Source organism: Rhea pennata, chromosome 3, assembly GCF_028389875.1.
Source record: "Rhea pennata isolate bPtePen1 chromosome 3, bPtePen1.pri, whole genome shotgun sequence".
Lineage (NCBI taxonomy): Eukaryota > Metazoa > Chordata > Aves > Rheiformes > Rheidae > Rhea > Rhea pennata.
Window position 1 is genome coordinate 86,887,787 of NC_084665.1, and position 12,487 is coordinate 86,900,273.

The 12,487-nt window shown below is 35.6% G+C and overlaps 1 protein-coding gene across 3 annotated transcripts in view; it reads left to right on the plus strand.

Moving 5' to 3' along the window:
• EPHA7 (EPH receptor A7) overlaps positions 1-12,487 on the plus strand; it is a 162,925-nt gene that overhangs the window by 140,048 nt on the left and 10,390 nt on the right. For 2 of the 3 annotated variants that reach the window (XM_062572729.1, XM_062572730.1), the window contains exons 12-17: positions 221-282; positions 1,274-1,483; positions 2,396-2,545; positions 7,154-7,347; positions 8,467-8,622; positions 9,768-10,208. In XM_062572729.1, coding sequence (XP_062428713.1) covers positions 221-282; positions 1,274-1,483; positions 2,396-2,545; positions 7,154-7,347; positions 8,467-8,622; positions 9,768-9,882 — 887 coding nt within the window. In that variant the 3' untranslated portion in view covers positions 9,883-10,208. Of the gene's footprint in view, positions 1-220; positions 283-1,273; positions 1,484-2,395; positions 2,546-7,153; positions 7,348-8,466; positions 8,623-9,767; positions 10,209-12,487 lie in introns of those variants that run through there. The other variant, XM_062572732.1, reaches the window with a different exon arrangement.

The window sequence follows — 12,487 nt, forward strand, 5'->3', positions numbered from 1 at the left end:
CACTGACATTTTGATTTGTATGGTTTAATTTTCTGAATCATGACCATGTTCCATGCAGACATTTCCGAACTTATTAAAGCTCAGTAACAGTGCTGGAGGCTTCAAAAATGCTCGTGTCTCAATGATTCAGCCCTTCAAAGGAATAATATATGTTTTATCAAAAAAGGCACTGCATTTACGTTATAGTTTCTCAAGTGAAATACACCTTCTTTTCTTTTAGGGAAACCAGTCATGATTGTAATAGAATACATGGAGAATGGGGCCCTTGATGCATTTCTTAGGGTGAGTACCAAAACAAATGAATATATAAACATATTCTTTTTAAAGTGTGTGTGTGTGGGGGGGGGGTGTACATATAAATAAATAAAATATATAACTTAAAATTAATTTTTATGGGTATACGCATGTATATACACACACATATGCTATTAATGTAATAGAAGTGCTTCTCAGGCTGAGATGGAACTTGATAAATACTAGGAAATCTCTAAATTATTCCAGCAAATTTAGATCAGAAATCATAAGTCCTGACAAGATCACACTAAAATAGTCTGGGGATTTAAGTGATTTAATGTGGTGTAGAAATGGTGGGTTTTCACTAGTGATAGCTGAAGTTGTACTTTCTGCCTTTTTGGAGTAGGTTTTTTGTTTTTCCATTTTTTTAAGCATGGCGGAAATCTCTACTCAAAAATCCCTAAGTGATTTTTCAGAGGAAAACAGAAGAATGTTGCAGAGAAGAACAGGAGAAAAAGAAACACAGGCTCACAGCAACTTAGCATTTGTTGAGTGCATGTTCAGAACTGCCCAACAATCTCCTCACCGTACATACAAGAACAAAAATGTAAAATGACTTATAAAGCCTACATAGAGAGCAGAAAGATTATATTTGATAAAGGCAAGATATTAATAAAATTATCAGTAGCTATATTCAAAAAGAAGATAGTCCACATTTTCTAGATGCATATGATTATTTTCAGAGATGAAGAGTGGTACATAGATAAACCCTCTTAGAAAAGGACTTACCGTAAATTAACCAGAATTATATAGTGGCTAGCAAGTTCTTTTCCAGTAGGTTAGCTACTGATACATTTCTTAACTGGATGCACTGTTTTATGTCTGAAACAAATAAAACCATGTTTGAAGTGAGTTTCACTGCCCCAGGATGAATTGCCACATAGGTAGTAAGTAACTAGAAAGCTGAAGTTGTGAAACTAATTTTTATTTCTTTTCTTAGCTATACTAACAAGAATTGCTTCTCCTTTCTTCCCTCTAGAAACATGATGGGCAATTTACAGTCATTCAGCTGGTGGGAATGTTGAGAGGAATTGCTGCTGGAATGAGATATTTGGCCGATATGGGATATGTACACAGGGATCTTGCAGCACGCAATATTCTTGTCAACAGCAACCTTGTTTGTAAAGTGTCAGACTTTGGTCTTTCCAGAGTTATAGAAGATGATCCAGAGGCCGTCTACACTACTACCGTAAGAGAAATTGATATTTTGGGTTTGGAGATGTCACTATTAAGAAGAAGCATATCTTCTGGAGAACACAGATAAGAGAAAGACATTAATTGCTTGAGAAATGCTAGTCAGTTAAAAGGAAAAGAGTATCCGCAGAAAACTGGCTCAATACAGTTTGATATTTTTATAAGAGCATATATTTTTATTTGACAAAGTTCTAAAAAAGTTTGCACAGTATAGCATCCTCTTATTTGCATTATCTTATCATTATTTCAATCATTATCTGCAATATTTTCATTACTCTTTTATTTGTGGTCTTCTATTTGAACAAATATGGAAGTCTTATCCATAAAAATGTTAATCATCTCATCTAATAAGGGTCAGTTGAAATATTTGTAGGCTATTGTACTATTTTTTCCACTAGATTTTATCTGACCAAAAAGTTGACTAGCTGGAGGCTAGGCTGTGACAAAGCTCAGTTGCTGTGTTTCCCTTTGATGTGGGTGGGATCCTTTTCTAAAATAACCATTCATTGGGCACACTGTGCTCTCTATTCTTTTGTTGAGCCGCTCTGCTTTCCCGCCCCTGGGGCCCTGCTATACCTATTTTCTCATGCTGAGGGGAGGAGGGGCCCGGGAATCTGTCCGGACAGGCGCAGGGATTCAGGAAATTCACAGCTGTCACTCCTGCCAGTGGGCTCCAACTGGGGTCCTAGTTTTAAGATGTCAAAGTGAGATTATGGAGGAGCTGTATGATGACTTAATCGTAGACTTCCTTAGAATCCTTTGAAACTCTACAGTTAGTCAACTATAGTAAAGGATGCAAGTGCTGATTTTGAGGTTGATGAAAATGATTATAAATATACTCTAAGTAAAATGCCATGGAAATTTTGTGGGGAAAAAGAATACTTTCTTTTTCTTCTTTTTTTAACAGGGTGGAAAAATTCCGGTGAGATGGACAGCTCCAGAAGCTATCCAGTATCGCAAATTTACATCAGCCAGTGACGTGTGGAGTTATGGAATAGTTATGTGGGAAGTAATGTCTTACGGAGAACGGCCTTACTGGGACATGTCAAATCAAGATGTAGGTTATACTTTGTCTGTTTGTATATTAAAAAAAACTCAAGAACTACACATCTGTAAAAATGCATACACTTATGTTTCATTATGCATGTACAAAATATTTTTTTAAGAATAAGATCTATCAAAATAATATATGGTTCTCACAAAGTGAAAAATTACAGAGATTTTACTTTTCACCTAAATCTCTAAATCATTATTCTGCCACGTGGCTGTTGCAGGTTTCTGTCATGAGTATAAAGTAAAACTGGATTTTCAAAAATAGTAATATGTGCTTTTTATTTTATTACACTTAAACATACAAGGAATTGAGTTTTGCAATTAAAAATATATATATATTTCTGAGGTTCCTGACCTCAGAACAATGATTAATCAGTTGAAAAAAGTTGTTAAAAGTCTGAGTGGCAGTTAATGACCTACTTTGGCTTTTTCAAGTTAATTATGCTGATTTAACAATATCCTTGTTTGCATAAAATATGACCTAGAGCAACAGGTCATCAGTAATAGAACAGATGGGTGTTAATCTTGATTTCTGACAAGAGTATCCATTAATATAGAATGCGTACAGGGAAAAGCTATGCAGGTGAGAAAGATGTCAGAAAGATTGTCATTTAAAGTTCCTCAGGTCGGGGGCTTGAGTTGTTTTTTTTATGAAATTTATTTTTTTTTGATTGAATGATCGACATCAAAGTTAAAAAAAAGATAAAAGTGTAAATGATGAGTCAGTTTGGCACAGTGCAAAGTTGTTAATATTTGACAGGTCTCAGTGTCAAAGATTTCATGGACTGTCAAAATATGGGCAAACAAGTCCTTGGGGCAGAGAAAGAGAAATATTTACATTCCCCAGACACCCAGTAGAATTTCATTTCTTTTGACACCTTCCTTCTGTACTAAATTCAAACATAAAAGAAGTCTGACAGGAATATAAGAGGCCTCAGAGGCAAACCTTACCTATCTTCCAGGAACAATAAGAGAGAGAAAAAAAAAAAAAATTTAAGATGGGGGGGAAATTTCAATGTCTTCATGATTCTTTTTAGATTTTGAAAAGCATTTCCTCTCTGTTGAAAACAGCAAGTCAAGCACATGAATTAACCTTTTTTGTAAAATAACTAATCACAACTTGCTGTTTCATCTATTTTTAGCACTTTACATTATATTCTTAAATATTGTACAGATGAATGATGCATCAACTGCATGGTAAAATACTTTAAAATATTCTTATATGCTGTGATATTCAAGCGTGTCCTGAAATATACCCTCCAAATTGTACACATGTCCTGAAACCAACCCTGTGGACAAATATATTAGGCAGAAATTTACAGTCAGCTTATGATTAGTTATTTATTCTCCTCTGCAATTATCAATGGGAGTAATTAACTGGAAGCAAAAATGCTAAATATGTCTCTTCTAATTTTGCATATACACTGAGGCCATTTGTATATCTTAAGTGCATCGTTTTGCTAAATGTGGATGTGGGTATAGTCATGGACTGGATCAGGTCTTCTAAAAAATACATCTTTTGCTGTTTGCGGTTTAGGACGTCATTTCTTTAATCCCTCCCCTCTTCTTTTATATTGCTGTTATTCCTTTATAATGCTATAGATAAAGGATACAAAATCACTTTGCAACATAATCATCTCTCTTTAAGCTAAAGTCCTTCTAGCAGATGCATGGGCTGGAACGTGCCAAAAGAACACTCATCCTGCAAGCTCTCCTGCAGAAGTGGACTGATTCAAAATCCCCCTAACTTCTCTGAGCACTGTGCATTGCTTCATCCTTGCTGATAACAGAAACATTCAAGCTGCTGCACTTAACCCTATTGCTCTTTTAAAATTTTTATATTTGGTAATTCTAGCTCTCAGTTGATTACTGACCCTAGTGGTAAGGTGGATTAGTTTTCAAAAAAGGATGAGAGCTTAGGCTCATATGGTTTTTCTTTGCTGGACTCCTAGATTTATTTTTATTGTTATTATTATTAGTTATTATTATTACATATTCAGAAGCAATGTGATTCAGCAAACAAATTGCTTGCACACTTACTCTTCTTTATTACTTCTTTGTTCTTTGCTGGCAATCAATACATACAGTGAGGAGATCTGGCCCTCTTCTAACCTCCTTTACATCCTCAGATAGCTTAATTATGGAAGAAGCTTACATGACTATCAAGTAAACAGCGTTTCCTTTTTATCTTTCTGTGGCAAAAGTATAATTTGAAGAATTTGGGCATTTTGGCAATTTGAAGGATTATGACATATGTAAATAATATAAATACATTCCATTAGTAAGAACTTCAACTGTGTTCTATTTGTAACTTTGCATGTTAAAAATATTCATGCATCCCTCTCAAAAAAATTTTCATACGTTATCTTGAACACCATTTCTTCCCCTTCCTTAGCATAGTAGACACTGGTAGTATACATTAATGCCCAAGTTTTGTAGCAACTTTGCTTATTAATATTTAGTAAATATTTTTTCAATGTTTTGGATATTGCCAGCCATTTACTGTGTAGCTAACTCCTTCTTTTATATTTCCCAATTTCATCCTTCATATTCATTTTGCTCAGAATATACCTTACAGAAGCTAATTCTATAGCATCCCCAGAGCCCTTAAAAATAATATCATTACGTTAATTCCTACCCTTCTTCAAGTTTCTCTCCGGAGCATAGAGAACACAGAAAAGTCCTGTTCATGATCATCTTATTTCTGTTTTCACTGTCTCTTACAGTCCTGGATATCACCTTGTCTAGCTGGTTTACTCAAGTCCCTTGAATAATTTGGTGATGTGTTCCTGTTGGTGGTGCCTGAAATAATTTTCTGTTCTTCATTGGTGGTCTTTGGGATACTGACCTGTTAAACAACTTCTTCATTTTTAATGGGTCATATGTAGTATACAATGATGGGTTGAATACTGTGTTTTTTTTTTTTTTTTTTTTTTTTAGAATAACATCCATCAGAAATTTCTTCATCTATTTACCAAAGTACATCAAATTTTCTATATAAACTGTAGCATACTTTTTACTTTTATCTACTGCTACTTTTAAATGTGATTTTGTTTTCTTTTTCCCCTCTTAACACTACACTAAAAGAGCTTACATTTTACTTTTAATGTTTTCTCTCATCTATATGGGGATTCCACGTTCCCTGTTCTCCTGTAGCCATCTCTCCCCACTCTATCTGACAGACAACTTTACTGTCTCTGAAAGGTCATCACACTCACTCTTCAAGGTGTTAATATTAATGCATAAATTGAGTATTTCTCTATCATTTTTATGTTGTAGAAAAGTACTCTTATTTCTAAGTATACAGAAGAAAACTGAGTTCTAGAAGGATGAGGAAACTTTCTGAGGTTGGACTGACATTCTGTGACACAAACTTGGAATAAGTGCCCTGCCACTGGGCTAGGCTTACTCACTTCCTTTTTTCACAAAACTTTATTTTTGCAAAAGGTTTTCATACAATCATGGATTTCTTCATCCAGATTTTTGAAGGTCATTTTGTATTCTTTGCAGTTCTCTTCACTTTGCAGTTCACTGCTTTTGCACTTTTGTCACACAGCCTGTGGAATATTTTATATCTGAAGTTATTTTTTTCACTAAACCCTGGATATTCACCAACTTTATTTATCATACCTAGGATAAACCCAGAACAGCTTCTGATCTTGCTTTCTGTACAAACCGAGAGAGAAAACAATCCTACGCGCCTTCAGGAGTAACCACCTTTCCTTAGCAATTCTAATACTGTTATGTCAGTCAATGTCAATATATTTGAAATCCCTCATGAACAGTGTTTTAGTCCTTTTTCACAAGCTTTTCTTATCTGCATTGGCTCACGATGTGCTTTCTTATCCTGCCCTCAAGGTTTACAGCAGTTTCCTGTGATTTTACTTTAGCCATTTCTATTTTTCACTTAAATCCAAATGGATATGGCTAAGAAAGTCCACAAGTGAGTGTAATTCTTGGTTCAGACATTTATGCTCTCCTTCGATCATATCACCTGGCAGCATCTCTTATTAAATCTAACCTTCTGTTTAGATGATATATTAAAATACCATTCGGCCAGACCTTCCTCACTCACATGACAAGTTCGTACTATGTTGTCGCTAATGTAACATGGCTAGACGTATAATACATTTTTTTTTCCTAACAATTTATGTCTGCTAAACATTTTTCTGGGATCCTTTTATAATATCTTCAGGCTTTTTGGATTTTATATGTGCATGCATGGATCCTTATCCATTTACAAATCAATGGCTTCTACCACACACTCTCTCATAAAAGCCTTGAGGCGAGTAATAACGCTTTCTGAAATAACTCCATTTATCAATCTATCTGTTGCACCCTTAGTGAATTTAATTGTTGCTCCCTGATGTTCATCTGAGTAGGTAATATAGCTACGTTGTGCATATATAGCACAATATGCTTAATAAGCCCAAAGATAAAATCGGGGGTGCTATTTGAAAACATGAAGGCTGGTGTCAAAAAAACAGACTCATATTTTTGCAACACTTTGATGGCAAATTCCAATGTATTGCATTTTTTGAACTGCTTAGCAATATACATTCCTTAAATATTGCTCCCTTGATGAAAAATGATTAATTATGTTGGCTACTAGGTTATAAAAGCAATCGAAGAAGGCTATCGTTTGCCAGCACCCATGGATTGCCCAGCAGGACTACACCAGCTGATGCTAGATTGCTGGCAGAAGGAACGTGCTGAAAGGCCAAAGTTTGAGCAGATAGTTGGTATTCTCGACAAAATGATTAGGAACCCAAACAGCTTGAAAACCCCACTGGGAACCTGTAGCAGGTAAGAAAAGCTTTAGCACGTGTTTATATGATGGTGAGCGTGGCTTGGTTCTGAATGTTTTGGTTGGTTGCTGATTCCAGTTCATACTTTTCCATGTGTCTCTCAGTTCTTCCTCCTAGTTCCTGTTCTTCCTTTCCCTCATTCACCCTTTCTTTGTATCTCACTGAACAAAATCAAAAATGACTTAGTTAAAAGTAACCAAAATAGAGGAAGTAAATATTGTGGACTAGCACGCTTCTTGGTAAACCGCTGCCCACTCGTCACTCTGTACTCTCACCAGCAGCAGTCTTTGTTTTCTTGCTTCTTAAAATTGTAAAGGCTTGAGGGCATGGATCATCATCTATTTTAGTTTTGTATGATGCATTCCTTGCGCTAGGAATTGCTGAATAGAAACAATAGTTAATAGTTTAATAGTCAATTTTACTCATGCCTGGCCAACTCTAACACTGCTACACTGTAAACTCTAGATTTTACCTTTAGTATTTTGGCTTTAATTTCTTCCAGTGATTGCATCTCGTATTTCATGGTGTAGCAATTAATGGCTTCTTTATGTAATTTAGGTGAATTATTTAATCATGGTAATCTTTTGATCCACTAGCTAGATCACTGCACTAGGGAATCAAGTGGCCTGTGTTCTGCTCCCAGTTCTGCTCTTGACTACTGATTTGCTATGTGACCTTAAACAACTTACTTTGTGTCTCTGCTCTTCCTTTGTCCTTGTTTCGTCTAATCCAGTTGAATAACAGAAATAGCTGCAATCATATTTTCTAAGATACTTAAAAGGATAGTATCTTTATTTTATTCAGTAACTTCAATTGCAGCTGCTGTCATGATAGGTAATAAAACTGATTTTCTGTTAGTAACCATAGTCTAGTAGGCCGATATTGCTCACTGTGACCTTTCATCTTTTACATGAATAAGCTTAGGAAATACACATTGTGAGCTACAGAATAGTCAGAGCTATTCATAGAATACATTAAACTGTGTGTAAAGGCCTATTACTTTCTTCTCCTGAAGTATTTTAATACCCCAAACTTATTTGACTCTGACCTTGCTAAATACTCCCTGATGTTTTGCTCTCTTTGGAAACAACTTACTTTCCTTTTTCCTTCTCCGTAGACCAATTAGCCCTCTTCTGGACCAGAACACTCCCGATTTTACCACTTTCTGCTCCGTAGGCGAATGGTTACAAGCTATTAAGATGGAAAGATATAAGGATAATTTCACAGCAGCAGGCTACAACTCTCTTGAATCAGTTGCCAGGATGACTATTGAGTAAGTTAGTACTGGGCATGTTTAACTTGCATATAGGGAACTTCTAGATAAAAAAAAATACACAATGTTCAACTCTAAAACTTTACCCTGAGTACAAAGGATGGTACTTAGGGTTAAATCAGCTGGTTTAGAAGCTGACAATATTGTATTAGAGCACCCCGTAAAAGGACAAATACTCTGCCGCCTATGTGTGGTGTTACTTTTTTCTTTGCTTTTAGTCAATTGAAATGATATCAAGGGGCTAGAATTTGAGGGAAAATGTGGCCCATTTAAAGTATGTATGTATAGGAAAATAACTACTTTACCTCCACTACCTAGCTGATGCCTTTCCAGAAATGTACTAGGAAGATGTGGAACTTTCTTCTAACTGCTTGGGGGCTATGTCATGCAAGGAATGACGTTACATCAGGATAAAAGTCTATAGGGGCAAACAATTTCCAGAAGGCAAGCATGGCCTGTATCAGTACTGCCATCTTAAACGGGTCTTCTTGGCACTGTATTCTTATCCTGATAGCTGCCAAACACTTGTAATTCCTCCTACAGAGCAGTGTTTTTCTGAACAAATCTGAAACAAGGCACTCAGGTTTGCAACCCCACTCTTATCCACGTGATATCACTGGGGCTTTCTGCCTATAGTTGGGGAACCATCACCATACCCACAACTTCTGGTAGGTCGGTAGCACTAGTGGTGGAATTGAGGCAGCCAGCCCTCTTTCAATTGCATGATGGGTATGGGTCAATATGCAAAGAGTTTCTCTAAGCGTCTCTTTAGGAAGCAGGCTATGATCCCCCTTATATTTATACATAATTTTATCCTGAAAGCCTCCCAAGTATTTTACAAGAGAGATTTCTCTTTCTTTGGGTATCCTTAAAAACTTCAGTGAAAGATTATCATAGTGCAAAACATACTGGCCTCATTCTTAAATGTGGAGACATATGCAGTGTAATGACATGCCTTGCATTTACGCTCTTCACTGAAATGTTCAACAGGGCTTATATGAACTTCACAGTGCTGAGCTGAGGTTCCAGTATCAATGTTAGAAACCTGTAGCCCAGACCACTATGTAGCTTTAAGTCACAGTTGAATACCATACAAAAGCAATCTAAGTTGAAAAATTAACAATGTACGCATTTATCTTCCCCAGGGATGTGATGAGTTTAGGGATCACGTTGGTTGGTCATCAAAAGAAAATCATGAGCAGCATTCAGACTATGAGAGCACAAATGCTACATTTACACGGCACTGGCATCCAAGTGTGATAGACATTTCTCCCTTATGAGGGAGGTGACAGACTGAGAGAACAGCACTGGCCTTCAGTATATATGAAGTGCTGCTAGAAGACACTTGATTTCCTGGGTCCTTCCTGCAGTGAATAGAAGAGCTACAAGAAGCACCTACAGACTTGAACTCCTAAGTGCCACCAGAATTTATGAAAAGGGAATTAGGATCCACCAGTGGTGGCAAAGAAAACAGCAGTGACAATAAACAAAGTACTACCTGAATAAACATACAAACACCTTGAGCTCTCTAACCTCCTTTTTATCTAATAGACTTTTTAAATGTACATAAAAATTTAAAAAAAGAATATATTTGTCAGATAAAATCATGATATTATTGTTGAATTCAACAAAATATTTTCCTTAAATCTGTGATTTCTGAACCTTTTTTTAATCATTTGTGTTTATTCTTCATAAAGACTTTCTTTTAGTATGATGTTTATATCTTTGGACCTTTTTAGTGCTAATTCTATGACACATTACTACACTGGGTACCTCTGAAGGATTATTTGAGTTCCTAGAAATTTAAAAAGCATGACCAAGCAATGTATATCTGTCCAAACATTGGTATCCTTTTGTGCCATTTTCTTTTGTTAAATCAGTACCGTATTGACATGGCTAGCTAATTGGCAGGGAGTCAGGAAAATGCAAGTTGCCAAGAGCTCTGATATTTTATAAAGAATTTTTTAAGGTTACACATATACTATCTTTTAAAAGAAAATAAAAGACAAAAAAAAAAAATTAAAAAAAAGGAAAAGCAATAATGACCCCTAAGTAGTTCTAGGCACTTTTAGCAAATTGTTTGCGAGATAATTTTAATGGACTAGAGTTAAAGTGAGATATATTCTAAGAAACTGTAAACCTGCTGAGGCACTGCATTGAATGGACAAGTGATTGTAGGAGTGTCTCAGAGCATGGGTGCAGTTCTCCAGTGTTATCGAACCATTTAATCTGAGCACATCATATTGTTTTCAATACTCTGCATTAGCAAATCTGAGAGAAATAGCTGGCATATATTTTATATGAGTTTAAGTTGAATGCAGTCCAGCTGTGAGACTAAGGATGTAGATTTTATAATAGAACTGTAGAGCATTAGGTGAGGGGCAGTTCAAAATTTTCATCTTTTTTACTAGCTTTTGCTGCTCTGAATGAAAATGCGTGTGCACGCTCACACAAACACAGGCACACACACACACACACACACACACACACAGAGTCATCAGGAGCATAGATGCAAGTGTGCTCAATGAAGTACCTTTTTAACCGTTTTTATTTATATATGTATTTTGTTTGACTTAAATATTTAATTACTATAAGCAATAACAAAGTGTGTCTTTACAGATATTGCAGGAATGTATATGAACCAGAGAGAAATGCTTTAAAAAATTCTGAAAATTGTGAACTACCCCAGCAATGAAATGCTGTACTTCCAAAGAGAATTGGGCTGCTTCTATTGATTTTGATAGAGAAAGATCCCAGGGATCAGTCATAAATTGGTCTTGTTTGATAATGTGGGCATCCACACAAAAAAAAAAAAAAAAAAAAAAAAAAAAAAAAAAAAAAACAAAAGAAAACCCTGTAAATGTTCCTTTGTAAAACTTGTAAATTTTATTTATACTGTCTTGTTTTGTACACACATTTATGTGTAGTGAGCTCTGAATACATTGAAAATGCACTATATTTTTCTATTTTACTTGCAGAGCATCACAAACAAACATGTATATTCAGTGCTACATAATGTGTTTTCCCACATTTAGGACCAAAGATAGTTATCAAAAACTTAAAGGCATCATTTTTCCCTTCTTTTTTCTCCCCTTTTAGATCATTGTACAGTGTTATATCTGACATTTTATTTATTTGTTTCATTAGAAAAATCAGTTTGGTTATACTAATTTTTGTCCCCCTGCCTTTGTTGAAGAAAATCTGTAAAAAGCTTTTAATTAGCGTAATCCCGTTACATAGACACTTCCATTTGTAATCTTTGTAATAGACTGTAAATATATTTTTGGAACTATAATGCAATGTGCATAAGGGTTATTTTTCAGTGTCCATATATGATTGTTTATACAATTCACAGCACTTTACAGTCATGCTGAGAAGCCTAATTTATTGCCTCGATTTGGGCAGAGTAAGAGAAAAGGTGAATATTCTTATTTCATATTAGACTGTCATTCCATAGAAATGGAGTTATTTTCATGTATGCAGCTCAAGATGACTTTTTTTAACTATTAAAATTAATTTTCTAAAAATGCCATAGAAGCAAAATGCAGATTATTCTGCATGCCCAGTTTTGAAATTAGTGCACACAAGCACTCAGCCAAGGCACTGAAAGTAGCTGTTGGACCACCATTAACTACTAAGCATCTGTTTTGTGTTATAACACGTTAAGTGCCTCGCTACTGGGGTCACCATGACCAACATCGGTGCAGGGTGCTTGTCAATTTTGCTGCTTTTTTCGGCATCTATTTCGGCATGAATAGATGTCTAACTTCAGACCCCTGCTCTCTTACAAATCTTGGCTGTTATTTCTAAGGGCTTGGTGATTAAAGGTGCAATGCAGCAATGCTGGTATTGCTGAGAACCCACA